This window comes from Drosophila bipectinata, chromosome 3R (genome assembly GCF_030179905.1).
Source record: "Drosophila bipectinata strain 14024-0381.07 chromosome 3R, DbipHiC1v2, whole genome shotgun sequence".
NCBI classification, from domain to species: domain Eukaryota; kingdom Metazoa; phylum Arthropoda; class Insecta; order Diptera; family Drosophilidae; genus Drosophila; species Drosophila bipectinata.
Window position 1 is genome coordinate 24,193,476 of NC_091739.1, and position 27,280 is coordinate 24,220,755.

The 27,280-nt window shown below is 39.8% G+C and overlaps 3 protein-coding genes across 3 annotated transcripts in view; 1 reads left to right on the top strand and 2 right to left on the bottom strand.

The window, feature by feature from the left end:
* Positions 1 to 27,280, bottom strand: part of Orco (odorant receptor co-receptor) — a 47,695-nt gene that overhangs the window by 13,499 nt on the left and 6,916 nt on the right. The gene's annotated exons all lie outside the window — the stretch shown is intronic.
* Positions 3,310 to 27,280, top strand: part of LOC108126544 (ras-like protein family member 10B) — a 33,651-nt gene continuing 9,680 nt past the window's right edge. The window contains 3 exon segments of the mRNA XM_017243188.3: positions 3,310 to 3,411; positions 4,494 to 4,967; positions 24,919 to 25,436. Of these exon segments, the coding sequence (XP_017098677.2) occupies positions 25,083 to 25,436 (354 nt within the window). The 5' untranslated portion in view covers positions 3,310 to 3,411; positions 4,494 to 4,967; positions 24,919 to 25,082.
* LOC108126543 (uncharacterized) lies at positions 11,590 to 14,438 on the bottom strand. The gene has a single exon (XM_017243187.3). The coding sequence runs from the start codon at positions 14,354 to 14,356 to the stop codon at positions 12,023 to 12,025; it is 2,334 nt and encodes a 777-aa protein (XP_017098676.2). The 5' UTR covers positions 14,357 to 14,438; the 3' UTR covers positions 11,590 to 12,022.

Genomic DNA, 27,280 nt, shown 5'->3' on the forward strand with positions numbered 1-27,280 from the left:
CGCGATATTTTCCCTTTTTCTGCCCCATTTTGATGCTACATATTTTTTGTAGATTTATTTTTATGGGCTTCTGGCTGCAAATTTAATTACGCAGATGCGTTTGGCTCAATTAGCTAACCGCAGACGTCGTATGTAACCATTAAATATTAAACAAACATTAAACTAGCAGTGGCACCAGCTCAAATAATAATTTATTCAATTGCCGTGAATCCAGTTTGGCACACTAATTGAATGTGATGTAATTAATACATGCATTAATTTGTCAAGTATTTATATTAAATATTTTTGTCAAGCACTTGCATAAATAATCAATAAAAATTATTTTAAGCTTCATTTTAAAAACTCTTTATTTCTTCTGATATATACATATATAAAAGGCCTACGAGTACCATAATTCAGTCAAATGGAATGTTGGCCATAATGGCAGCCAAAAGGACAGGCAAAGGGAACCCTCAAAAACCACAACACTTCCATGTGACAACCCAACGGCAGCCACAAGCGGTTGAACAATAAAAACTCAAAAATAAACATAAAAAATTATTTGCGCAATCCATCAAAACGCTCATAAATTACGAAATCAATGCGACACACACGCTCACATAATAAAAAAAAACCACCCAGCCACACACACTCACTCTCGAGGAGAAATTTATACACAGATACAATCGTGTGGTGCAAAGATTTTTTATTAAGCCTACGGAGGAAAAATTAGAAATCAATAGCAAAGCAAGGCCAAAAAAAATCTGTTAAATGACAAACAAAAAAAGGCGAAAACAACAATTGGCAATCGGGTTTGTGTGCGTGAGCTATATCCCTGTGGTGGTGCGAGTGTGCGGGTGTGTGCTTCTACGTGTCAGCATCAGAAATTATCCGCTTTATTTTCGGACTGCCCGTAGCCTTCGACCTAGGGAAAGCTTCAACCAAAATTTATGGCTATGCATAGCTGGCCAGGCAGAACAACAACCGATTCAAAAAAACACATACATACATCCATACATATATACATCATAAGGTATGTGCGTGGGGATTCCCCCCAAAATTTTTGGCGTCCTTCGTTGTGCCTTTGTCATGCCATTAGAAAAGCAAAAGAAATGTTGACATTGTCATAAGAATAGCAAAGAAATGTGAGAAATGTGAACAACAACGGACTGGCAAAGAGCGCAAAAAATTATTATTATTATTTATTCCCGAGCTGTAAAAGATTTCGGAAAGCACAACAGTCAGGAGTGAGAGGTCCTCAAGGTGCTGGGCGGTCATAAATTCCATCCGAATATAATGTAAATATACACGGAGAGAAAGCCTTCCAAAACTGTTATTAATATAACAACAGTCATAGATATAGGTATAATCAATAGATCTATTAATAAAGTATTACTATATTTCATTATAGGAATAAAAAGTAACTTTAAAATAAGAGAATAAAGGTATAAAGTGTGTTCTAATATCATTATACTTATATGCTTTCAACATCTTATTAATCTATTAAATATATTTTATTTAATTATATTATTTTTTGTTGGTGTAAGTGAATGTGTGTTAACTTGAGTGTTGCCCTCTTTGTTACCCGCTGACAGGGCAGACAGATTCCAGCCGGAAGTGGAGAGAAACGGCAGGATATGGCTTCGTGGCTCCATGCCGAGACAGTGTCAGAAGTTTAATGTTAGATTTATTTGCCATTTACTGTTGTTACTGCTCGGCCAGCATAAATCTCCCTCCTGTCTAAGCAGGTCAATGCTCAGGCCAACTTGCCAGCGAGAAGATGCATTTGCCTTCTCACATTGCACTTGCAGGACCTTTCCCCAGGACCCAACAGGAAGCCCTCTTGTGGACATTTTGTCATAGTATGTAAGTGGGTATCTGTGTGTGGGTGAGTTTGTTTGTTGCCTGCCACAAAGTTGTCAACGCGGCAACTAAACGAGTTTTGGTCTTGTGGTGGTCTATATATGTGTGCGAGTGTTCCCGATTGTTGGTGGAATTCCCTTTGTTGTCCTGCTGCTCCAAGTGCTTAGTTTTTCTGGCCCAAAAGAGAAAGAGAGAGCATGCGCTGTAAGAGAAAATAAAAGGAAAACTGAGAGAAATTATAGTATAAGAGAAGACATGAAAGATTTCATTCAAACATTTTTAGGCGTTGCCGTTATTTTCAAACATTATATAAAAGGATAGGTTCCGTTAATTAAATTAATCAATGGTATTAAGAACATATTTAAATTAAGAACTTATAAATAGCTGTTTTTGTATTCACAATAAATCAAAATTAATGTAAAAAATATAAAGTTTTATGGACTACAATTATCTTACTAAGATAACATTTTTCAATCTAATTAAATATAAACTATTCAAGTTTAAAAATAAATATTAAACAATAATTTAATTAATAACTATAAATCTTTAAATTTTTAAAAATATTCTTTATTTGCGCTGGCCAAAGTATTCATTAGAGTATTTCCATATTCCATATCTGTCTAACTTTGGAGTGTCCCTGCCATGTGGCATCCCTTCCGACTCACGTGCGTTTTTCTTGCCCCAGTGAGCCTGCAAAATGCAACAAGAGCAGTGTGTTTTGGCTCTCCCAGTATAAGAACAGAGCAGAGAACACCCATTATAGGATCTCGGCTCTTGGACACCAAAGCGAAAGGCTGCTGCTGGCATAGCTGGCAGACTGGCAGGCAAGCAAGCAGGCAGGCTGGCAGCCACTTCGATTTGAAGCCAGTCAAAAATGGTCCATCGACGTGAGATGAACAGCAACGAAGGCAGCAGCATCCGAGAGCAACGCCAGCAAATTCGCAATCGCTGCCCAAAGCCAAAGCCAAAAGCAAAGCCAACCGAACCGGGCCAAATCTAAGAGAACGTGTCCGTGTGTGAAATGAAATAGAAGTGCTTGTGTAAGTGTTAGTGCGGTTGTGTGTGTGTTACCTCACCTTACCTACCAGCCTCCTCTAGCCCTCTTCCCCAACACTCCTTTTGGCCCACACACTGGGTTGATGACAACGACAAATGTCCATTCCTTTGGCAGAGCTGCTGGTTCTTTTGCTGCTGCTTGTTAGTGTTGAAAGCACGCAGAGCACCACGAGGCACGAGTGCGCCAAAAAAAAAGAAGAAAGGAAAATGTGTTTCAGACAGAACTACTCCCCGCCCATATACATCAATACAAAACAGCTTTAGGCAGACAGACATAGACTGGGGAGAGAAATAAAAAATGGAAACATCAGAAATGTCATTTGAATAGTTAAGCAGCTGCATGAAACACATACAAGGATTCCGTGGGCCTCTGCTGGTGTGTGTGCTTGCAAGGATTTATGCAGCGTTAGTTACATAAGCCATCATCATCATCAACATTGGCAGCAGCATCAAAATCAGCATCAGCCAGTGAAGACGGCCAGAGGCATCGTTAGCATCAGCCAGCTCCCATAAGTATGCTATGAATTTTGCCTTTGCCAGCGTCGTTGAAGGGATAAGTGACCGGGGGCGGAAAGGGGCTAGGGAAAGGGATACCGCCAATCCAGTGCCAGCAATGAAAATCGCATTAGCATTAGGATGTGATAACAGCTGCTGCCCGCCCATCAGCAACGAGATTCAGTTTCTCCCACAATTTCCAAGGCAACAATTGTTGTACAAACTTCGGATAACGCATACGCACTGTTGCACTCGAGTGGTGCCGAACCTGAGGAATAACATTTCCATGCGCCTAGGGCTCAATGATTGTTATTGGGTGCCAAGGGTTATCACAGAGTTTGCCTAACAATACTCATTGAAGCGTAAAAAGCTATTTTTGTCATGGGAAAGTTTTTATTGGGAAATATCTACATGGGATTGGATGGCAAGCACAAGAGTGTGTAATTATCTTTTATTTGATGGAAGGTATTACAAGAATAGGAATGAAACTTTGTTTTTTATAGTAATAAGTTTTTTGTGTAAAAGTTTTTCAAATCTATTTAAAAGATTAATATTATTTTGAGTTATTTTTTTTTAGATGAAAAGTAGGTAAATGATATGCCACCACTGCCACCACTGTTTGAAGTCGGAAGCCGCTTGGTTTTTCCATTTTTTCTACTATCAGAAGGAAGCTCATTAAAGGCAACAGCAACAACTGCAAAAGCAACACTATAAATGAGCTGAAAGTTTGCCGGGGAAATTGGCAGGGTAGCCAAAGTAGCAAAGCAGAAGCAAATGAGCATAGTCTGGCACAGCATGTGGGCGTCTGGGTGTGCGTGCCGGGGCGTGGCAAATTAGGGCAACAGCAATGAACATGATAAGGTCTCAAAATGTTGCCACCACAGAACGGGCACCACAAAAATCCATCGGGAAGCAGTCGAGTCAGAGAATTTTCTATAATTACCGGGGCGTGAGCTGACAGCTGAGCTGTAAGCTGGATGAAATAAAAATGAAAATAAACCGCAATTAAATTTGCATTAGGCAATAAAAACAAAGGCGAGTGGCCACTTGTTGTTTTTTTTGTTCTTTTCATTCATTTTTATTGTTGACTGTCTCCGCAGTTAATTACAAAAATTTTGCTGAAGCCGAGCGAGAGCGGGATTAAAAACAATAGCAATGCCATGACTGTAAATGCCTTTTCAAAAGTGCCACATACACATGTAAAAAACTAAACACCAACGACGTGTAGAACGAAATTAAAAGATATTATGTTGCTGCCAACATGAGCAGAAAGTCAGCAGCAACACTCTGGAAATAAGCCAACACCAACACGCAGCAGAAACTGAATAAAAAACAAAAAAATTCTTCATCTACTAAAAGTTAAGAGAAGGAAAACAAAATAAGAAAATCATAATGATGATGGATTAACTGATCCAAGTTGTTGTGGTGCGGTGTGCGAGAAGGCAAGAGTGCGGAAAAGAGACAGAGCCAAGAGCGGAAACGGAAGTCAGCAGCAACTGGCAGAAGCAGCAGCAACATCGGCACATCGGCAACATTGCAACTGGCAGGAGCAGGAGCAACAGCAACAAAATCAGGTTAGTCATTGTTACTCATTTTATTTTTTTTTCATTCCTTTCTGCGCTTTTCTCGTATTTTTTCTGGTTTTTGGGGTTTTCTGGTTTTGTGGTCCACTCAGCGGCTGACCAGAGTTTGTGTAAATCATTATTTATGCATTAATTATTAAAATATATCGAGTGGGTGTGCGTACCCACTCGACGGAGCAGCTGCCGTCGAGCGCGGGGAGAAGTCATTAATCTTGGACAGCTTACAAGGCAGTGTGTGGGGGCCAGTACATAAGAAATTACGACCAAAATTAGGTACGTGGATAAAGTGCCGACGACGAGTGGGTGGTGAAAATTGAGTGGGTGGTTGAGGAGAATTTTTTCTCCCTAATCCTCTCGTCTAATTGAAACTTGGTCTGGATAAGCTTCTTGCTAAATGCAAAATTCCTTGTTGGAAATTTCATGAGAAATCATGACAGAAATTCTAATTGCTGAAGGAATTTCAATTTCAGAAAGTTTTCGTAAATCCAAGACTGAAATTGACAGAAACTGTGACCCAATTCCAGAATCAGTTTGGCTTCTATTCGACCGCAAATTGTTTTGTGAACTTTCGTCAGTGAAATTTGGACTCATATTTTCTCCTCAGTATAACTGAAGAAATGAAGAGAACTTTGATTTATTTGCTTAAACTAATAAAAACTCTAGCATAATGAAGTTGTAGACTTGCTCTCGAATTACCAGTTAATTTTCTTTATTTACCAGATTCGGATAAATATTCCAGTCATGTGGCAAATCTTTTGTTTGAGACACACTCGTTGCCTTGAATGGCTTGTGAATGACAAGTGACTTTCATGAATTCATATTTGAATAGTACGTGATTCCAAGACATGCTCTTTCTAAGGGACACTCAAAAAGAACATGCTTAATCCAATTAAATTTAATATCTTGTGGCATCCCCTTCAATCTAATTATGGCACTAAATGCTTAACTGCTCTGGGCTAAGCTCCTTGCCAACTTATCCACCCTCGAATGCATTTATACATTTTCTTCTGAAAGTTTTCTCGACAAGCCTGCCGTTGCTGCAGGACATCGAAAGTTTTCCAGAAAGAAGCAACTTGTCCAACTGAACTAGAAACTTCTTTGCGAATGTTTCGTTTTCTGCACTTTCTGCTAAAAAAAAATAAAATAAAAGTTGAAACAGCCCCAACCCGAGCACACATGTTGAAATGAAATCGCATCGAGTATGCCAAAGAATACAATAAAACATTCTGCAAGTTTGCCTTTTTGATATTTAATTCAAACACTACACAAGCCCACATACACGAGAATAAATGCAATCAAAATTTTTGGTCGAGAGACCTTAAGACAAAAGGATAAAGTCCAAAAAGTTGAGTGGCTCTTGGTTACGTAGAATATTCCTTAAACGGTATTTATAGAATAAGGAGTATTTGTAACATGATAGAATATGAATGGGATCATTTATTTTATAAATAATTATATATTTGCTTAAGTTTAATATGAATTTATAAATTCTATAAATGTTTCAAGCTTTGTTCTATTAAACTTTTAAGTTCATTGAATACTGGGTATGGTATGTTCGAATCAAAACTCTTTTTATTACCTTTTTTTATTTTTGCTCTGAAACTGCGTGCGTGCTTTCGTGCTACTTATGTGTGCAGTTGGTATCGTGCCTGGCATTAAATGAATTTCTCAATGAAGTCATCCCAGCGAATCCTTTCGCCCAACATCCTCTGAGACCCATTAAGAGCTTCTGCTCTGGTCCGGGGCGTGTTTATTTCAGTAATTGTTGTTGTCTCGTAAATTACAGTTTTTGCCAGAGCTCTTTGTCTCCCCTTATTGTGCAATAGTTGGGAAATTGAAAAAGACATGCAAAATGGCTGACTCAACAGTCGCCAGCATCCTTTACGGGCCGAGGCCTGTGTAGCCTGTATCTTCCTGACGGTATTTGCATTTGAAATTATACTGTCACAGTTGTTTGGCAAAGCCAGGTGAAGCTTTTAATGTTATTAATTCCGTAAGAGAACCCATTTTAGGCTAAAATAGGAGATTTCTAGGTATAGAGAGAACAGGAAGCCAAAAAGTCTATTTGTAAATGGAAACCAGACAACCCGAAAGGATGCATTAAATTAAGTGAAAATAGACAGAGACTAAAAATAGACTATGTACTCTTTTTTTAAAACTTTTCAGGAAGTATGACAAGAGCTACAGCTATTCAAAACTCATCTGAATTGGGATAAATAATCCGAATTGAAACAATTGTTATCCAATATCCATTGTGTGCCGAAGCAAATCCTATAAAGAGCTTTCAATCGTATAACATTTTAAGCTGCTGCATTGCGTTCAATATGAATGCCATCGGTCAAACTAGCGACACAAAAGCTCATTATTGGGACAAATATGCACAGAGTGCGTTCCATTTTGAGTTGAATCAAACCTTTACCAAAATGCTTCATTTTCAAAAATTCTTAATTAAGTTTCGACACAAAAAGGGATGTCCGAAATGAATATCGGAGGAGAATTAATTGCTTAAGATATCGATGGGTGGCAATCAAAGGCAATTAACAACACAAAGGACCAAAATCAGCTTAAGGAAATGGCATGGTTCTATCCCCTATTTCCCCCCAAACACCTGGCCTTTCATTTCATTTTATTGGCAAGGGCACTGCTTCGTAGAAAAAGCATTGAAACTGCCTAAATGTTTGAGCAATTAAAAAGGGTCATCCTTTCAAATAGAAAACGGAGTCCCACAAACACAAAACAAAGTGCGTTCTTGTCAAACTTAAAAAAAAGCCGGTTCATGTTAAAACAAAATAAATTAAATGGAATAACTTATACCCTGGAATGACTGTTTTATTGTTTAATTTTTTATACTTTTAAAAAGTTTTTTTCCATCGTTAATCTATCAATTCTTGTGGGTAAAATAACTTTTTAAGTAAAAGAATGAAATTGATTTCGATCCTTGACTCTGTTCGAGTCCTCTGGAAGTCTCGCTATTTCGCGTTACCCTTTTTAATTCGCGTAAGCAAAAAATTCCTTTTTTGCTTTGGGCGTTTATTGCTTTTTTTGCTTTCGTTTTTTCCTTTGCTTTCACTTTTCACTTTCCCCTTAGCCCTTTCTCATACCCTGTCCACACTTTTTGTTTGCCTGAAAATTGGTTTAATGGCCAGGCGCTTTGGCAAACGCGCTAACACACATACACACACTCACACATATCAAGGCAATTTCGAGGGAATAAGCGGCAAGGACTAAGGACCAAAAGCGCTGGCAGAAAGCGGCAGGCTCGGTTACTTTGTCCCCCTCGTTCTGTCAAAGAGGAAAAAATGCGGTGCCACTGAGTAAAATAAATAAATAAAACGAAACAAGCTTAACAACAACAAAGAAACTTTACACAAACTTTTGTCAAATGTTGTTACTATTGTTGTTGTCGTCGTCGTCGTTGTTGTTGTCGTTGATTTGGTGGCCGATGAGCCTGATAGATGTGTCAATAAAATCAATATTTACTTTGCCTTCCCGACTAAATGTTCAATTAGCGCATCAATCAAAGACGCTTGAGCGAATCAAACGGCAGTTGATTTTCTTATTTAAGCCACTTGATACCAGGGGTTTATGTGATGATTTAGGAGTGAATATTAACTGTATGTAGGCCCGCAAATATTTAACTAATTAGCTAATAAGTTAGGCACACACAAAGCCAAAATGTTGTGTATCCCGTAAATTAAGTTCACTCAAGGGAACTGATCCAAAGAGACTCTATTGACTAATAGGGAGGGCTTTCTGCTGGTGATTCAGAGCTGAAATTATAAAGGCTTACTTAAATCACTTAATTTACTTAAATGCAAGTAATCTTTACTGTAACTTTAAATAAAATATTTAAGGTTGGTTCATGTTCACCCATTCTTATGTAGTCTTAATTTATTCGAATGCCAGCAATTTTGCAGATGCACTTATATCCAGTCACAAATCTTGCTGTATGGCGACAGAACTCTCCACACATATACAATGGCAATGCAATTCGCAAATCTCCCGGGCATTATGCACTTAATCAAATGAATGGCTCGGCTTGGGTCTTGAGGCCCCGAACTCAATTCGTTGCCTGATCCAGATTGCGGGTAATGCGATTTAAACTACATTAACAGGATGGAGATAAGGACGCCAACAAGCCGCATTGACGAGAGGGCAATTGCAATCATTTATGCGTATTTAAAAGCATTAAGCCCGTTGCAGACGCATTAATCATACGACGCGTGTGACGCGGCCTGTCGTCTGCTTATCGACAGACTCTGGCACACAGCCGCTGTGTGGCCATCGTAATCATTTGCCATGTTGACTGATTTGCAACGGCCGGGTCAGCAGCATGAGAAGGAGCAACAGCTGCTGGTGCTGACCGTGCAGGCAACACATTTATTACAACATCAGCAACAGCAACTACACCAACTATAGGCAACATGGCCACAAAGTCGCACAAAGTTATGCAATGAAACTTGCCCACACTTGTGTGTGTGTCCGTGATTTGTGTATTTGTTTCTGCTTGTGAGTGAAGGCAAATTTATGGCTTAATTTATGTGGCACGAGCCCCTTTGGACTTTATCAGTAGGCCCCAACGGTTGTATTGCCATATATAACTACTTGTGTACACTGCCCCCGTATTTTACGTAAATAATTCATGCTGAATTTTTAACACACTTTCAATTGAATAATTTATGACGCCAGAGACAACCCGCTGGTGCAGTTGAAAATTCTGGTGACTATTTTAAAAATACCAATTTGTTTGCGACTTGAAATGTCTCATTTAAGGAAGGCAATTACACTAACACTTCAAAAAGGCATTAATTCTGTCATATAATCATAGTGGATTGGCAAAACTAATAGACCAATTGAACTAATAATACATAATGGCATTAAATTAAATCTAAAATAATTATTATGCCAAGACGGAACTCAATTTCCTGCTGTACAAACTCTTGATTCGGCCAGACATTTTAATTAAAACATTAATTTATATTTCGCCACATATGCAAAGTGTTTAATTGCTATGCTGTTTAATTTATTTTTGGCCACCAGGCACAAACATGTGGCCTCCTAAATGGTGAGCTAGTTGTTTAAAGAGGTAACAAAATTTAATTATATCAACTGGCAAACATTTAATGGCTTAATATAGAATTATTTTTAATTAAACCAAGTCCCTTTACAGTAAAGGATTTAAGTAAGGTAACCCGATAATATTAGGGTATTTTTATTAAAAGTAATTATACATAAGTAGTTAAGTTGAATGGCAATCGTAACATTTCGAATCGAATGGCTCTTGAACCTCAAACACACTCTACAGATGCTCAGACAGTCGCAATGTCGCAATATTGCTCATACGCCCTGTGGTCATACACTCAAGTTACTCTCCATTAGGGCGCTCATAAGTATTTCCCATTGGACCCTCTCACATATCCATTCCATATTCTCGTCCACTTGATATTCGGACTTGGCATTGACCCACAAATTGCATCATTTTCGTTAACTGCCCAATTTGAATGTCACCGAAGTTCATCGAGGACCCATCATGCGGCCAGGCGGAGGACCGCAGCCATCCGTAATGTGTCTGCTCAGTCGGTCAGTGCCACTTATAAATAAAACACAGATTTGTAGCCATTTTGTTCGACGAAAAAAAAATTAACTTAATTTGAAATGAGAAGGCCGCACAGAGAAGGGAAAATCTCGTAGTCGGAGCCAAAGCCAAAGCCAAAAGCCCGCAAATATTTTTACGCTTCAGCGCTTCGTGTACGTGTATAGAAAGGCATATGAGTGTATAAGTGTGTGGGTGTGGGTACGAGTATAAGTATGAGTGTGCGTTTGGTGTGTGCTTGTGCTTGTGGTGTGAGGTTTCCGCCATTAGGCATGCATTCAAGTTCTTAGGAAAGTTGCCTAGAGGATATCGCGTGGGAGTCAAGGCTCCCAGAACTCAACTTTTGGGGTGGGCTAGGGGGAGGGACTGTTAAATGGGCGTGGCAATGTCTAGGGTTTTTGGTGTACACTTAGGAAAATATTTAGTGGTTGCTTTAGAATATTTGTTTAAGTTTTAAAATTAGTATATCTTCAAAGATTTCAAAGTCTTATTATAAAAATTTTTATAAAAGGATTCACAGTTAAGTCCTATTCTTAGCTTTCATTTTTTGTTTTTGTGTTGCTCTTTCAGTAAAGGAAAGTTATTTGTAGATTTATGCAGACTCACAAGCAAGTCCCTCATCTCGGCTGAAACTGGATTCGGGGCTTTTGGTAAAAATCGCTTTGGGCCGGAAAATAGTTAACTTACCATCTGTATGTCCGGGGTTTTTGGGCTATGTGAGCGCAGGAGATTGGCTGGGCTGGAGTCCACATTATTGCAGCGCCACTAAGCAAACTACTTTGGCTTGGCTTGGGCCGACCTTATTTCCTTTGAAGCCACCGAGGAAATCTTTAATATGTATTCCCACACACTCGCCAGTCATGATGTTGGGGCCTCCTAACGTGTTTCAGCTGGTCTTGTAATTAACCCCTTTATTAATATGTGTTCTACTTAATGCTCCAAGGATAGTCTATTCCGTGTTTATTCAAACGAGGAAAGACATTGAGCTAGTATAGAAACTTGTACCTAAATAACGGACACTTTACTTTAATAATTTATTGAAGGTTTAAGCATAAGAAATATGCAATTTTTATACAATTGAATATAAGTGCTTTACAGACTCTCAACAAGAGTGAAATATGGATGAAAGTTGTGTAACAGGTATCAGTTTCTCCATACATTGGATCGCACAAAGTTAGCGGCGCGCCGTTGTTTGCAAAGTTTCCAGCTGGCTTCAAACTTGGGTGCCAATTATGCGAGCCATTGATTTCGCAAAGAAAGGAGATCGAAGGTGGCGGGTAAACAGACCAAGTCATGCTAAATAAAGTGGCTCGGTAGTTAATTAACAACACATACGCACACGTACGTTCTCAAAGGCAAATATGCAGCCACACACAACCATAGGAACAAAGTAATTTTAATTATTCGACATCTAAACTTAGATATTCCTTTTACTTCGGCGCGCCAGCGGTATCTATCGACGCTCGGTCTGCATCATCACTTGGTGGTCACCCAAAGGCTTCGGATATCTTGTAGAGTCGTAGGAGAAGGCCCTGCGATCCTTGGTTCTAACTCTGCTATTCTCTTCTCTATGAAGATTTCTTACTCTTTCCCTATCCCTGTCCCTAAGTCTATGCTTGAATCTTTGCCTATCTCTATACTTGTCTTTTTCTTCCTCCCTATCTCTATCTTTTTCCCTAGATACTTTCCTGTATCTTTCACTCTCTTTATTTGGATATCTTTCACAATTTCTACATTTTTCCCTGTCTCTATCAGCAGTTCTATCAATTTCTCTATTTCTTTCCCTGTGTCTCATAGAATCTGTGTTTCTAGCGTTTTTAAGGTTCCTAACTCTTTCTCTGTCTTGTGATCTATCTCCACCTATTTCGTTATCTCTTTCTCTAGATACTTTCTCTCTTTCTCTATTTGTATATCTATCTGTTTCCCTGTATTCATCCTTATCTCCAGATCTATTTCCTTCTCTACATATATATTTGCATCTATTCCTATCTTCATATACGCCTGGTTCTTTATCTCTACTTCTATATCTAAATCTAAGTCCATCTTTATCATTTTCTAAGTTTTTATTTGGATTTTTGTCTATATTTCTATGGTTTTTTTTCTCAAAATGATTATCAATATCGTTATCCCTACGTTTATATCTATGGATAATTATACCTTTGTTCCTTTCTTCAGACCTATCCTCATCTATGGACCTGCCGTGGCTCCTTTCACGATCTCTATCGACATCCCTTTCTTTCTGTTCCCTTTCTTTGGCTCTATATCTGATAACTGGTCTGATAACCTTCGGATATTTGAAAGCTATTAGAGGTTTATCCCAGTGTTGATACCATTTGGTTGCCTTCTTTTCTCTTTTCTTGAAAGTCAGCTCCAGCCTCTTCCGCTCCCGCAATGGACGCATCCAGTCATAGACAAAGTCGTAGTGAAGAAAATTAAGCCGGTACAGGCTCTTGAAAAGATGTCTCAAGTACCCGTAGTTCGGCTCTTCCTGAAACCGAAGGCCTCGGCAATAGTGAAGGTACAGGTAAAATTCAATGGGCACTCCTGAACATAGGACATTGAGAGGAACGGATACCTTAGACTCTGCGATCCTTTCGTGCTTTTGCGCCTGTGTCTGTGCTCGTATGCCTTGCCAGGGAAGATGTCCCCGTTGTAAGTAAAGGAACATATAGCCCACTGCTTCCAAATCATCCCGACGACTCTGCTCTGCATAATGGGAGTGGATGCTGGAATAACGAGCTGTCCCCACCAAATCGTTGTCCTCCGAGTAGGCAATGTGCTGATGTCTTCGTGTACTATAGTACTTCTTAGCGAGACCAAAATCAATCAAAAAAACCTCTGTTCGATGCCGTCCCAGGCCCATTAGGAAATTATCCGGCTTTATGTCTCGATGGATGATGCAATTTATGTGAAGGAACTCCACTCTGTCCAAGATCTGGTCCGCCAGCAATAAAATGGTCTTTGTAGAAAAGCTGCGAGAACAGAAATTAAGGAGTTCCTCCAGCGAGGGTCCCAGCAAGTCGAGAACTAACACATTGTGTTCTCCCTCGGTTCCTCTATGGTGCATGCGAGGAAAGCCCACGCCACCCTGCAGTACCTGATAGATTCGGGCTTCGTTCATCAGCATTTGATATTTTGCAGTAGATCTCTCAAATTTCACGGCCACTTCATTGCCGTTTCTGAGGTTTATGGCCCTATAAAGCTCCCCAAAGGATCCATTGCCAATACAGCTTCGAATTCGGTATCTACCACCCACAATCAGACCTACCAAATCCTTCCGACTGCCAACGGATTGTACGTAACTAGAATTATCACCAACATCTTTTTCCTTTTTTTGATCCTGCTGCTGTGTCTGCTGCTGCGCCTCTGGCTTCTGCTGGGACTGCGGCTGCAGATTCCGTGGTGATGATTGCGATTGCACCCGTGGTGTAATTAAAACTTTTTCATTTTTTGCGTGGTCCGGTTGCTGCGGCTGCCGATTCTGCGACTGTTGTTGGAGGTGATTCTGAGGAGGTTTCTGCGGCTGGTTCTGGAGATGCTGGTGGGTTGCTTCTTGTGGGATGACCGGATGGATTTTTGAAAGTTTTTGAAGCTTCGCATGATCTGGTTCGGGTTGCTGCTGTGGCACCTGCTGAATATTCTGCTGGAGCTGCTTCTGCGGATGTTGGTGTGGTAAGATCGGTACTGGCTTCAATAGTTTTTGATGCTGTTGGGGACTCTGCTTCGATAAATTGCGACTCTTGAGTCCTTGACCACACCTTTGAGCCTTGTCCGCCGTATCTGCCATGTTGTTCAGTGTTTTTGTTTAATCTTTCTACGAGCTCCGTAGAAAACTGTTCTCACTGACAAGCATGTTATTTGTATAATGTGAAAGAATTTTCTGAGATGATCCGATCCATGGTTTTTTAAACTCTTACGATGAAAAAATCATTTATAAATATTGTGAATTTTGATAAAGGATAAAGGCCATCAAAGGCTTCTAGACTAAAAAAATTCAAGTACAAAACAACGCTTTTAATTAAAAATACCAAACTACAATTTTTACAAAGTTATAACATTGATACTACGTATGTAAGTATAATTTTTTTTAAATTCTTTTGGCATCAAATTGAAAATCTTCTCTGTAATCACTCTTAATCCCAGTGGCAGGGTAGTCCATGCATCAGAATTAATTTGCTAAAGTGATTTTGTAACCATCACGAACATCGATAACGTGTTCTTTCTGCCAATCACTTGTCTGCAATGCTGGTAGTTGTCCCATGTAGTCAGAACTCTGGTGACCCTTGTCATGTTGCACTCTCCATTTACTTAATTTGCTTCCGTAATTCCGTTCTAACACAATTTCGCGTTTATGTAATTTTTAAACAAAACACGCTAAATTCCCTGCTGCATTTATGCAAATTATGCAATGCACATTCGGTTGTCCTTGTGTATCCTTTATCCGCAGTGCTGTTATGCGATGCTTTTGTGTTGAATTGATACACACACATATGAATCTGCAATCTGTTTACGAGCTTAAATAAAATAGAACTATTTGAACTGGAAATTGTGGACTTTGCAATATTTTTGTATGAATTTAGAGACGTAAATATTGTGGTTTGTTAGGGCTGAGTCTTAAAAGCTAAAATATAAATAAATAATGTAAAAATCCCTACAATATGGGGTCATTAAACCTGATCAATATTTATGTCTCTTAACCCCAAGGGTAAGTAACCCTTTCGGCTAGGCATTCAGGATCTCAATAAATATGCAAGTATGTACATATGGGAATTCAAATGCGAGTTCTCATCTACATATTCCTCCGCTTATAAACTGCTATAAAATAAACTAATTGGCCGCCTTGACAAATTGTTATGTCGCATTTACTTTGGTGATTTGAACGAAAAGTCCTGTTTCGGTTTAGGTATTCCCACAAGCTCGAAAACAGGATGCGTGAATCCTATCTGAGTCCTTATATATGCGATGTGTATGCGAAGCAGGATGAGGGAAAGAAGGTCTAGAGAACACCACAACAAAGCCATGTTAGTCCCTACTATATGGGTATATGTAGTTGTTCCTCTAGGAAGGCCCTGGCCACCCACAACCGCCCACACTCATGCAATAATGCTCCTTTTATGGTTGCTTGGCGAAGAGCCTCTAGGAAGAAGTGGCATTAATTTAAAGCTTATGGCGCATTAATTTTAATTAAAATGCTGCCACAGCAGCTAACAGCAATAAAACGTTATAACTATCCCCGACCTCGTTTAATACCCGTTCTACTCTTATCCTTTCGCCACCGCACTTTGCAACTTTGAATGATGGAAGAGTTCATACCGAGGCTTAGAATGATTAGCAAGGTTAGGTGACAGTGCAGTTTTTGCCGGTAAATTCCAGGAAATCCACAAAATACTCTTCCCATTTCCCGATGCTTTCAACCGATTTGTCACATCTCGTTTTCCATCTGAAAGTGCTTTGTTTTTAGCACTTTCCCTTTGTTTGCCGCCATCAATGTCTCGTTTTTCACATCTCTGCCACGGCAATTGAAAACTTACGTTCCATCAAAACTTATCCCTACCTTTTGGCCACGCCCCCCTCACAATCCTAAGGATGGCTTGTCAAAGGTTATGACCAAATTGTCTGCACATGCTTCGCATATTTCATAGTTTGTTCGTTTGCCACATTTTGCGGTTGTTGTTGGCGCCACAAAACTTTTTGGACAGCTAAATCATTTACATACATGCTCGCATCCCGTATTCCACCCTGATTCGAGTTCCCGGACTCAGTCCCAGCTGGAGTCCTGCAACCCCCATGGCGAATGTGTGATGTGCTGTCTTTAGTGTCAACTTCTTTTGTCTCGACTTCTGTCTTATTCGGAAGTGTTGCAAAGTTTGTTTTCGATTCCCTAACAAGGGACATTTCCTTCAAGACCAAACGATTCCCTGGGTCATATAAAAATTAGTTTATTGTCAACAGAAGTGAATAATAAATAAAAGATGTTTGAGAATGGGGATTGAAAAATCTTTAAAAGATTTCAACAAGAAAACTTTAATAAAATATTTGTAGTATAAGTATTTTATCGCTAAATTCAAACATTCTGTCAATAAACTTTTTTTTAAGAACACGAGGCGTATACTTGATATAATCCCTGTTAGCAGCCTTTCTTTTAAAATATTGTTTTGCATTATATTATGGTTGAAAAAAATTGAACAAGTAGGACGCCTATGAACTGCAAATTTACTTATGATAATTAAAGAAAAACCAAAAATAAAGTATCCTTTTTCCTCCACCCTGCCCCTTACTTCAATGAACTTGACTTTTGGACTTTACTGCTTCTCGCCTTATGATGTAAATTAGTTCAATATGACTTGCTTTGCTTGCTTACAAAATTGCCTTAATGGAAATTATAATCATGCTGACAATGCGTCATGGCCACGCCCACGCCCACGCCTACGCCCACTTGGAGGGACGTCGGCTGATTATCAGAAGCGGCGACAATTTCGCTGACATTGTTGCCGACAAGTTTCGTGCGGAATTCGGAGGGAGCGCAAAATTCTTCCTTCACAAAAAACTCATTAAAAGTGACAGAGAAGATGAACAGGAATTGTTAAGCAGGCAGCCCTTTGCATACATATACACTCGCACATCCATATATCAAATATCAACGAAAAAATAATAAAATAATATAAGAATGACAAAGGCAAACAATGGGATGCCAAATTGTTTGAAACTCAAACATTTTTTGCCACCATCGTGCCACTCCAAAATAAAGATATAGATGCCAAATTATAGATTAAAGAATGACGTGGTCCCAATAACCGCCTCTTACCCGGCTTAAAGCTTAAATATATATTCAATTTGTTAGCCGCCTTCGGGACACGTACATATAGCATTAACATAATTTCGACGCGTTTCGGCAATTTGAACACGTTCAAGAACCGCGTCCAAGGATCCTTCAGACCCATCCTTCGCCGTCGCCTTCGACTTTGCCTCCATCGATTGTTTGCTATTTTTAAATTCCACGGGCGTAACTAGAATTTAATTCCTCAACTGCCTAGTCGTGGCTTTGCGATGTCTGGGCTTTCGCAAGAAACACGTACATACACTTGTTTTCCATAGTCGGTGGAAGGAGTAAGACAGCTGGGATGGAGCTGGAATCCTTACAAAAATTTCAGGGTGGGCGGCTCAAGTTAAGCACATCTCAGGCTTGAGCATAATAGCAGACATTTAGCATACGTTCGCCGGAAAATCAACAGTGGGGGTGTGGTTCTATTCAATATGTATATATATCTTTATTAATAGCATCAAATCCCAGCATTAATCATGAGCAGAAGAAGTTTATTTTCAATATAAATGGGAGGGTAAACGTTAAGGGAAAAAGTCCGTAAACAAAATTAGTATTATAAAGTATTATAATAAGTCCATCTTTATCCTTTTCTCTATTAAATTAAAAATAATTTTCCAATTAGTATCGCAATATATATTAAATAATTTTAATTTAAATGCTTGGTTTAATTTTTGAAATAAAATAATCCCGATCTCTCAAAATTATTAATGACTTTTATCTATGAATTTTCCTAACATTTTCGTATCTTCTTGGCCATCTTTAATTTAAATATCTCACACGTTTGCACATGTGACTGAAAGTGTTTTTGTTATTCTTGCCTTCTGGTAGCTGCTTTCATGTCAACCAGGTCAAAAACATGACCCCAACCATTAGGGAAGAAAAAACAACCTCACCCACGCACGCACTCACCCCGCCAGGATGCTTTGCAATGCGGAAAAGCTTTAAATTGTTGGTACCTTAGATGTTTTTAGCCACCATCTTTGGTTCTTTTCTGGTTTTTTATCTTGGCTGCTGTGAAAATCCGATGAAATATCTACTTAGGCATGAGCACGCGAGACATGTGTGTGGCTGAGTGTGAGTATGAATGAGTGAGTGTGTGTGGGGGCGTGGTGTTTGCATTGGTATGTGTGACTTGACATCAAGTCGTGCGCAAAACAGTTTAAGAAAATTTCATCTGTCTTGCATTTTAATGATTTAATTTTGCATAAGCTTATTTCGTCCTAGCTCGTCCTTATCGGGCCCAAAGGATATGCGTGTGTGTAAAGCAGCGAGTCTATTGCTATCGGGTTTCCTTTTGACTGACTGAGTGACACGTCATTTGATGACATTAGCGTAAGCCTGCTTGCCTTCACCAACCGACATGGGTCGGGCTAATCCCACAGCATTCCCGAATGGCCTCGATCTCCCATTCCACATGCCATGTCCTCTCACCTACTTAGCGGAAAGTTTGTCATTCCGGTGTACACACAATTCTCAAGTGTTGCCAAGTAGTTTGTCAGCTCGGTCCGTTCGGATCTGTTCGGCAAACTTTTGGGGCTTTGAGTTCATTATTTCGTTTTCCGCAACAATTTCTCAAAGGATATGCGTAATTTCCGTGCCAAATGACAGCTGGCTGTTTGGGCCGTTAGGGCAAGGACCGTGCCACTGCTAATGATGTCCTTCATGTCAACTGTAAGTTTCGTATTGCTTCCTGCCGTCTCTTTCATTTGGCGGCCGCTACCACACTCCCACACACGTAAACCCACACACATGCCCACCACACGCCTTCCATTTCACACCTTCCGTTGACTTTGGCACGCAACCGAAATGAATCCGGCTCATCAACGTGGAAATTCTCGGCTGATTTCTGCCTCCTGAATCCCGAATTCCCTCCGATTGCCCTAGTGCGTGTCCAAAGCGAGAATTGGGCCTTTTTATTCGGATCTCACGTCCTCATCTGCTCGCATGTCAGCATCCTTTGGCGTTGTCCGTTCGGGGGCGCAGGTTTCATGATCTGCAATTGCTGTCCCGACATCCTTATGATTATATGAACACGTACTCCCATCTTGTCATGTTTATATGTGTGAAACGTGTGCTGAAGTGGGTGTATCATCCTTTTAATTCTGGATGTTATTTCAATAATAAAATTATGCCAAAGTGGGGAATAAAACCAAATGCATGTTAATTGGTGATAATACTTTTAAGGATGCTTTAGGAGCATTTTTAACATTTGTCTATGTAATTCATACAAGGCTTCAATAAAATAGCAAATATTTGCATATATTACAAATATTTTTATATTTTTATGCTATGGCTGCATTTTATGACCTTGTTTTTACTATTTAAAAGCCACTCAACCTTGTGGCTCAGAGTTTTCCAGCAAAATAACATGGCCCAGTTATGACTCTGGTTATGACTTAAATTCAAACCGCAATATTATAATCCCATCAAATTTCCGCACAAATTCTTTCCCGGGCAATCTGGGGCAGCAAGTTAATGTCCGCATTCCTAGACGCTGGCAACAATAGAAAATATTTAAAATCTTTCCTTTTGGGATGCCAGAGCGAAGGGTTTCTGGTCAAAATCCTCTTGGCCATCATCCAGCTCCCGACCAACGCCTCTTTACGGTTAACTCGTGCGGTTAAAGCTGCTTCCTTCCACTCAATTATATAAAGCTGCAGTTGCCGAAGTAGAGAAGAACAAATAAAAAGCGGAATCTCTTGAAATATTGAAAAAGTTTTTACTCCAGCCAAATACAGTATAAGAAAGGATAAAATGGCAAGGAAGGCGGCTAAGTAAACCGAATGCGAATCCATTTGGCGATGCATTTTCCCCCCAAAGTTCGAGTCCAACTCGGACAGTGTTAAGTTCGCAGTGGCAGTGAACCGAAATCTAAACAGAATCGGTCGAGAAAGTGAAATGAATCTGGAGAGACCCGAAGTCGGAGTAAATAGTAGGTGTAGCAGTAGGTATTACCGCCTCCATCACGGTAAGCCCTGCCAAGCACTCGCATATTTGCTGAATACTCAAAACGCGCTCTTACGACGACACGCGGCAAGGACGTCACCTCACAAGGGCGCCAGGACAAATGTATGCAAAAGGGAGTCAAGCGGCGGGAAAATGTAGTTGTCCTTCCCCCCATTCCTTTTTTCCGGTCCTCATATGTAAGAGCTTTTATTATACGTAGTACGTACAAGCCAAAATCAAGGAAATCCAAACACATTGACAGTACTTAAGTGTTTTGACTGGGGACAGGACGAGTACAAGGACCGATACAGGAGGGGTATCCATAAATGACAATGAGGCCGTCGACCAATATAAAAACGAATGGCAAAGGCTAACCGAAAAGATCCTTGTCAGCTAAAGCCAAAGGTTGAGCTTAAGGGAAATATTTGATGTACTTTAATCTTAATTAGGAAATCAATTTTTTTTAATAAAGTAAAATAAAAAAATATATACAAAACTATCCACAACTATTATGTACCTTTAAAAGTGCCTAAACGAATCATATTTTTACCAAAAGGACTATTTTTCAAACTTTCTTTGGTCTATATGTTCCTGTCATGTTAACCCCAGTTAACCAGTGTAGAGTTTTAAGGACGAAGGAAAAACTTAAGTCCGCAGGAGTTGCTGCTATCTTCCAGAGTTATTCCCCAAGATTGTGTACGTATGCGTGAGGTCCTTTAGTGTTCCCTGTGTGTGTGTGTGAGGAGACTTCCGCTGTGCTGCTGTTATTATTGCTGTTAGTCTGCGTGTTGGTGGTGGTGATGATGGCGCTGGCATCACTTCCGCTGCGCTGCCTTAGATAATGCGCCAGCTAAGCAGTGGGCACAGCACGAGCCCGAGGGGATTCCAGGGCCGAGAATGCGGATGCTAGTCCGGATGGAGCCCAGATGGCCCGAGACTCCGGGTCTCTGATTCCCCGATATCCCTCATCGCAGCTCCACAGGCGTTGGCGTTTATTAAGCGCATATAATCGTAAAAAAATTAGCTTGTATGAAATCCAGAGGCAGCGACAGAAACTTGCGTTAAGGTTGTGAGTGAGGCAGGGAAACAGGAAGAGGCCTCGGTGCCGTATCCTTAAAATGCAAATGACACAGAGTGTAGATCCTTGGTAGTAGGTCGGGTCTTTGTTATGGTTCTTGCCTTCCATCCTTCCGCCAAGGATTCACTTAAGCGTTTTGATTAAGCGCTCTGCTTTGCTTTATTCTTGTCATAATTTGAATTAATGTCGGAGCTTAATGCGCAAATTGCTTTGTTTAGCTAGTTTTGAAGGGATTAAGTAAAGTAAATGATGGGGTCTGATCTGAAAACCCATTATGCTGCTGTTTTTAAAAGGTATTTTGAGCTTGTTATTAGTCAAGATTCCTGGTTCATTTATAATAATTAAAGATTAAAATTAAAATTAATTACAAAGCTATTTAAAACCACAAGAAGTAAATTATTCAAAAACTGTCTAAAGAGTTATCTTTAATAGTTAATATAGTAATCGAAATAGTAAAATATTTATAGATTCTTGTTGCAGACATTGATTTGACATTGGAATCTACATGTAGCTAGAATTTTTTTTTTTTGGTTACCTGTCAGCCAAGCTGGAGGCAAATGTTTTCTATTCCTTGCCACTGATCTGGGACATGCTCCAAAATCAATATCCGCCTAGAGCTGCCAGTCCCTGCCATTCGCCGCCATCAAGTATCGCACATTTCATTTCCGTCTGTCTACATGGATACAGCACACACACCCAAACACACACAGGCACATGTGTCGATTTGCATGCTCGTCCTGTATCCGTTATCCTTGTACGGTATTCGCCACATGTTGCAAAATGTCGGTCCAAATATTAGGGTTGTCTCAAAGGGAATGAAAGAGTTGCCGCTTTTTTGACACTTTTCCGTTTTTTCTTGTCAGTATGCTTGCAAAGTTTGATTTTCACCACGGCAATAATAATATTATTGATATTTATGGCCAGCCTTTGTCCTGGCTCATTGAAAAGCTGGCGGGCATAGGCCGCAATTAAAATGGCTAAAACTTTTAATTGATTGTCTTCCGCTAAGCGCTTAATGCAGTACATATAAACGGAAACGGGCAAAGCCGCCGGCGTAACAACTGTAGCAACTTGCTCTAAAAACAATAAATAAACCAATAAAATTTTAGTGGCACGTAGCATAAAAAATACTGAACACAAACACAAACAGAAAAAAACAAAACAAAAGCGGAAGAGAGGCATAAAACAAAAGCAAAGAAGGAAGTCAACGCAGACAGGCCATGAAATGGTCGTGACTGGAAATTGAAGTCCAAGTTGGAACAGTGGTTTTAACTTAATTATATTCTAGCTTTTGTTTAATATTTATAATTAACAAAATATTTAAAAACTTTAATAACTAAATTTTATACTTTATAGAGGCATATTTTTCTCGAATTTTTGTTATTTCCTTAAAATTCCTACAATTCCTGCCCTAAAGTTAGGACCTCTGCTGTGATTCAGTCTCACGGAAAATTCAAGGCAAGGAAGTTCAAGGCACACGGCTTTCGTAAGCCTGCCAGTATAAACATGGCTGAAACAAACTCAAGTGAGTGGGCAGATAACAGTATTACAATATACAATATACACAGAAACAACGGCTGTGGCAGAGGCGGCACAATAACTGGGCTGCAATTGTCTGGCTTTGTTCCGAGACTAAGACCTGAGCTCAGCCCTTGGAGTGTTGCCAAAAGTGGAAAGTTTTCAATTGCCGGCTCCGCACCGCTCTCGAACCTCGAACACCTCAGCATCCATTCCAGCCGTAAGTTGAAGGCGAAAGTAAAAGGACTTGTTTACGTACTTCGATGCTGGCTGGAGAGCGTATCAATCAACTTGGGCCACGGGGCGTACGAATCGAATCGGAGACAAAGGATTTTATTTACCCAATTTATTTTGGTTCTTTATGGGATTAATATGCCGCTTCGGGTGAGGAGAAATTTGAAAAAGACTTCTTCTGAGCTAAAAATACAACTAGAACAGAATGAAAATCTAAATCTTATATACTAAAAATAAAAATAAGGTGTTTTTTTATAGAACTTTACAACAAAAGTGTTTCAAATAAAATCCTTACGAATAAAACCATGTTCTAGTATCAAGTGTAGTAATTTTAAACATCAGTTGGCCACAAATTCAGTTACCAATTCAGTAAGTGTATGTTTAGGCCACGGCTCCTTCAAAAACCTCGAAACCTTTGCCTGCGTGTGACTCACGAATGGTTGCGGTTTGAGATGTTGTGGCTGCCCAGGGTGTGTGCTTAAGTGTGGGCGCTGTTTAAGCTATGCCCTTGGCAGGCGCTCTCAATCATATCAGATCAAATCAAATCAGCCGCCTCGACTTGCTCGTGACACCATTACATTATACGTATCCGTGTGTATGTGCAGCATATACCCAGTATCCGCCCAATTGTGGGCGTCGTCTCGATGACGCATGATTTTTCGGGGTAGGTGTCTACTAGGAAAAGATGTTTTCTCGAAGGAGGCGAGGCTGTGGGTGGCAACTGATGGAGATGTGGGTTATAAATAGGCCAACGATGTGATGGCTGTCTGGCATTTTTAGCACCCTGTCTCCACACATTTCGCTCACGGCATATTTTGCGGTTATTAAATTTATTAAGTTTCACCCGAGTAGGGTGGAGGCGTTTAGTGGACGGATGATAGATGATAGATCGAGCTGTTGGCAGATGTCTAACTAATTAAGAGGAGGCGTAAAATTGTTGTGGATGAGGATGCTTAAAGGTTAAACAATCCTCCCTAGAGCTAAGCAAAAAAAAATCATCTTCTGGGTAATTTAAAAAGCATAAATTAACTTTAAAAGCCGCTCAAAATATAAATCTGACGTTAATCAACGCCCAATCTCATTTTCCGAAACTTTTCTAATTATAAATCTGCTTCCGTGTAATTTACAAGCGTACCACAACCACAGCCAAAAATTCAGGGAACGAAAAACGGAATTGCCAAACATTTTTCACGCCTCACTTAATGTTTTTCTTATTTTTTTTTACCACCAACCCAACCCAGTCTCCAGAAAATAGGCAATAAGAATATGGAGGTCCTGGAGGTCGGCCTTCGGCGAAAACGAGAGCCAGAAATCAACTTCCGTTGTGCAGCGGAAGTGAAATGTGAAATTTGAAATTTATTATTGGCAATGCAAAGAGACCCAAAGGAAGAAGCAAAACAAAAAAAGATTGGCCCAAACAATATTTATGTTATTAAACTGAAATCAATGTGCAATATCCGCAGGCGACTCAATAAATTTAGTTAGCAGCATTCAGGCTGATTGCCACGAAAGCATTTTGGGCTCCGAAAACGATTTTTTCCGCCATCACTTGGCAATTTATGCGATTGCCAATGGTTTCGGTTTATTTTATTACAGCTGTCCGAATGGTTGAGAGCTTCGTATAAATTGCAACATTAAAAACAATCAATCTTCCGATTTAATCAAATAGAAACACAATATTAGAATTATAAGATAAATCTTTTTGAGTGCATATTTTAAACTATAAACGTTTGTTCTGTTCTTATTACAGAAAGTCACCTGCAATATCCTTTTTAATATTATCTGCTGCTACATTTTAGTTTGCAAAAATAAACATTTTCTTTCGTATAATCCTGTTTTGCAAAATCAGTCAAGCTGGCGTCGTTAAAGCAAAGAAATAACAACAATACTATAAGCAATTATAATAACAATATAATGTGGAGTAGTACAATATCGCCAACAAACTCTAAGAAACTATTAATCGGAAGCACACGAAGCGTTGATTATGTCGGTGATAGTGCAAGGACAACAGCAGCCAATAACAAAACAGGAGCAGCAGCAGCAGCAGGAGCCAAAGGATCTAAAGCGAAAGCCACCGCACTTGCCACCACAGCCGCCACGAACACAACAACCAAGATCTCAATTGAAATGGAGCTTCATATACAGAATAAGTGCATTTCGGCATAGCGCATCACTCTGGAGGGTGGTGCGGAGCCGCCATGGCTGCAGGGCCCCCTTAAAGCCGCATTTTTGGGGGCTACTGGCGTCGGCAAAACAAGCATATTACAGGTAAGTGAACAATGGAGTTTTTTAATTAAAAATACTACTACTAAAAACAAAGCCATTTCTATTTGATTTAACTATACAAAACAAGAGTTGAAGATTCATCTGTTGAAGATTCAATTCTAAAACTTATGCATTTTCATCCAAACACAAACCAATTAATGGGGCATGTGGCAATCGATTTGTGTCTGTTTGCAAAGATCAAAGTGCGTCTGCAAGCTACGTATCTTAATTGACATAATTAAATCGAATCGCCAATGAAACTTTAAATGTTTGCTAAGTGCATTTCAGTTTGTAATGCAATTAAAATTAATGACTCCTATCATCGTTTCTCCCAGACTTAATGCATTTATCCTGCTGCTGCTGATGAATGGATAGAAGAGAATCGTATTACCAGTCGCATTAATTAATTTTTCAATAATGAATTGCATTTTCAATTAACACAATTCCTGATTAAAAGTTGTCCGAATACACGGTAAATCCAAACTATTGGAGCGGGGACGCAAAGGACATTTAAGAACGATGCGCTTTTCCTGCTCTAGCTGGGCCTTAAATTATTAATGGGCAATGGGCGACCCCGATGAAAGCTGAAAAGTTTAGCAGCAAACTTTTTAATAGACCAGCCCCGCAGCAGCTGCCTCTCACCGTGCCACGCCCATCACCTATTCAGCCCCCTCGTCCTTTGCGCAGTTGTTCCCGTTCTGCTAATTGCATTTGTGTGCGTGCAGCAGCAACGTTAATTTGATTTGCGCTTCGCATCGCCTCGTATCTTTTGTGGTTTATCTTTTGTAATTAGACAATGGCAGGAGCACAGAGCTAGAAAGGCACATATGTGTTTGGCATCGCTATAAGAGCCTTTTGTGAAGGGTATCATTAAATAATTGGTAACTATGAGACTGGATATGCGGAAGCAGAAAATACAATTTTCTACAGCATACTTATGTGGGCAAATTCCATTTTTAATTAAATTGCTAAAATACATGAGCTTAAAGAAACTTCCTCATGGAAAGCTTTGACTTAAAACTTAACCACACCAAAAACTGTATTTTTCAGTTATGTGAACAAAATGATGAAAATACACTCTTAGCTGGTGAAATATTACTCATCCGCCCCGTAAACTTTTATGACCAAACCATATAAACTTCACCTGCTGAAAATTCAACGCTGCAAAAAACATAAACATAAAATATGCCAATTTATAGCTCGGCGGTTGGATGCAATTTTCGGAACCAAAGGAAACTGTTTTGGAAAAGAGTATAAGCCTTGGCGTAGGAAGTTCGCTTATATTTCCACGGCCCGTCTCCATTCCCATCAGCACCCAACGTTTTAACCCCACCTCCGATCCGCAAATTCAATTAACTGCAGTTGGCAGTTGCGAGTTGGCCGCTTTGCCATTTGCTCTCCATTATTTTCCATGCATTTGTTTGTGTGCGCTTTATAGCCGCGTTTAATTTCTACTAGACGTGTATGCACCATACGTGACTGCGTGGGTGTGTGAATGCCAGTGTCTACATTAGCTGGGCGCCATGCTTTTAGGATCTATTATCCGCTCCCCCGTATACCGCGTCCCAGAATGTCAGAGGGTTAAGCTTCCGCTCCAATCCGCCATACCAACTCCTGTCGTTTCCTGTTGGGCGCCTTTTATTGTGTGTAATGCGAGATTTGTGCATTTTTATGGCATTTTAAGCACTGCAAAATCAATTACGTGCTGTTTAATGGCTGTTTGTGGTCAAGCTGGGCGAAGGGAGCTCCCAGTTTCTAGATTGGAGGGGGACACTGGGGAAGAGGGTGCAAAATGGGTCAGTCTGAACAATTTCCAAAAATGTTTATTGCTGCGTTAATGTAATAGG